General features: G+C 34.5%; 1 protein-coding gene across 1 annotated transcript; it reads left to right on the top strand.

Moving 5' to 3' along the window:
• Positions 1–316: 316 nt before the first annotated feature.
• LOC143560559 (uncharacterized) lies at positions 317–919 on the top strand. Its single transcript, XM_077048840.1, has one exon. It carries the CDS (start codon positions 317–319, stop codon positions 917–919), a length of 603 nt encoding a protein of 200 aa, XP_076904955.1.
• The last annotated feature ends 744 nt before the right edge of the window (positions 920–1,663 follow it).

Here is a 1,663-nt window from a genome sequence, read left to right as displayed (position 1 = left end):
GACGGGGCATACATACACGTTAGAGTTATTGCAAGGAAATCCCAAACAATGAAATGAATTGCTACGTATGTCTCGTGAATCATTTGTCCGACAATGTGTACTGTTTAGGACAAATTACTCGTTAAATGATAGTAAACATGTATCGGTCGAGGAGAAGATGGCTATGTTTTTGATGATAATCGGTAATAATCAACGTTACGTAGTTATCAAGCGTAGATTTCAACACTCAAAGCAAACAATTCATAAATTTTTTTATGAGATGTTGGATAAAATGATGTTTTTCGCCAAAGATATGATAGTACCAACTTCTTTCAATATGAATCCAAACATTCCGGGACATAATAAGATGCTACGACGGGTTTTTAGAGGAGCGGTTGGTGCACTAGATGGAACCTTGATATATGTTGTTGTCCCTATTAAGGAACAAGATTTATATAGAGGAAGGGGAAAAGGGGATTGTTATCAAAACGTATTAGCAATTTCTGATTTTAACATGATTTTTACCTTCATCGTGGCCGGCTGGGAAGGGGTAGCATATGATTCTAGAATATTATCAGAGGCATTATCAGATCAACAAAAATTTAACCATACACATGCAAAACTTCGGAACGTCATTGAGCGTGCTTCTGGTGTCCTGAAAGCACGATTCCCTATATTGAAGAGGATGGCATCATTTTCGTTGGAGACACAAAGGAACCTTACAGTTGCATGTTTCGCGCTACATAATTTGATTAGGAAAGAAGGTTTAAGTGATGAGTCGTTTGAACAATACGATCAACCCGATGTGTCATTCAGAAATACTCATGTGCACGTTGCTGATGAAGACGAGGTTGAAGCGCATGGCACTGCATCAGATCGTGAATATATGACGCAGTTACGAGATGAAATTGCGGAGCAGTTAATGCAAAGTACCGAATAGATTATTTGAAAAAAAATGTTCTTGTTGCTTTATGAATATTATTGCACTATTGTTTGACTGTTATTTAAATTTCGATGTTGAATAACTTTTTTATTTAAATCTCAGCTTATTTAAATATTTCTGTTTTATTTTAGCAGTCTGCAGACGTTAAAAAACAAACAGCCTTCTTCTTGTAGACTACAGAGGTTTGGTCCACCTCTTCTGCTACAGATGACTGCAGATGTGGTCCGCAGACTGCAGACATTTTACCTCTTAAAAAACAAACAGCACCATAGATAATTAGCTTTCAATTTCTTTCTGTAGCACCGACAAAGTGATTTTTATCTATAGTATATAATAGAGGAAAAAAATATTATTTTAAAATCATATAGAATGAGTAGCAGTGGTGGATCCAAGGCTTTTTGTCAGTGGGGGTAAAAAACAAACCCGTCAAAATAGTTAATAATGGACCAATCAAAATAAGTCGAATAATGATAACTTATTTGATTAACTATGCTAAAGTTAACCACAATCTAAAGCGATAAAACTAATGCATCTATAACATACATATAGAACAAACCAACTAAAACAAAGAAAAACCAACTAAAACAAAGAAATCATGTAACATTATTAGGTTCGTGTAACAACTGCACAAAGATTCGAGTGGGCAATTGTGTCTAGCTACTTATTATTACTAGTAAAAGTATCATTCTTATATTAGAAAAATAACAACTGTAGTTCTTAAAGTAGAAAATAAACTAAAAG

Source organism: Bidens hawaiensis, unplaced genomic scaffold (genome assembly GCF_021521415.1).
Source record: "Bidens hawaiensis isolate Kalapana, Puna unplaced genomic scaffold, B.hawaiensis_p1.1 tig00020412_1, whole genome shotgun sequence".
Classification (NCBI taxonomy): Eukaryota; Viridiplantae; Streptophyta; class Magnoliopsida; order Asterales; family Asteraceae; genus Bidens; species Bidens hawaiensis.
This window is presented reverse-complemented; position numbering and strand designations above follow the sequence as displayed.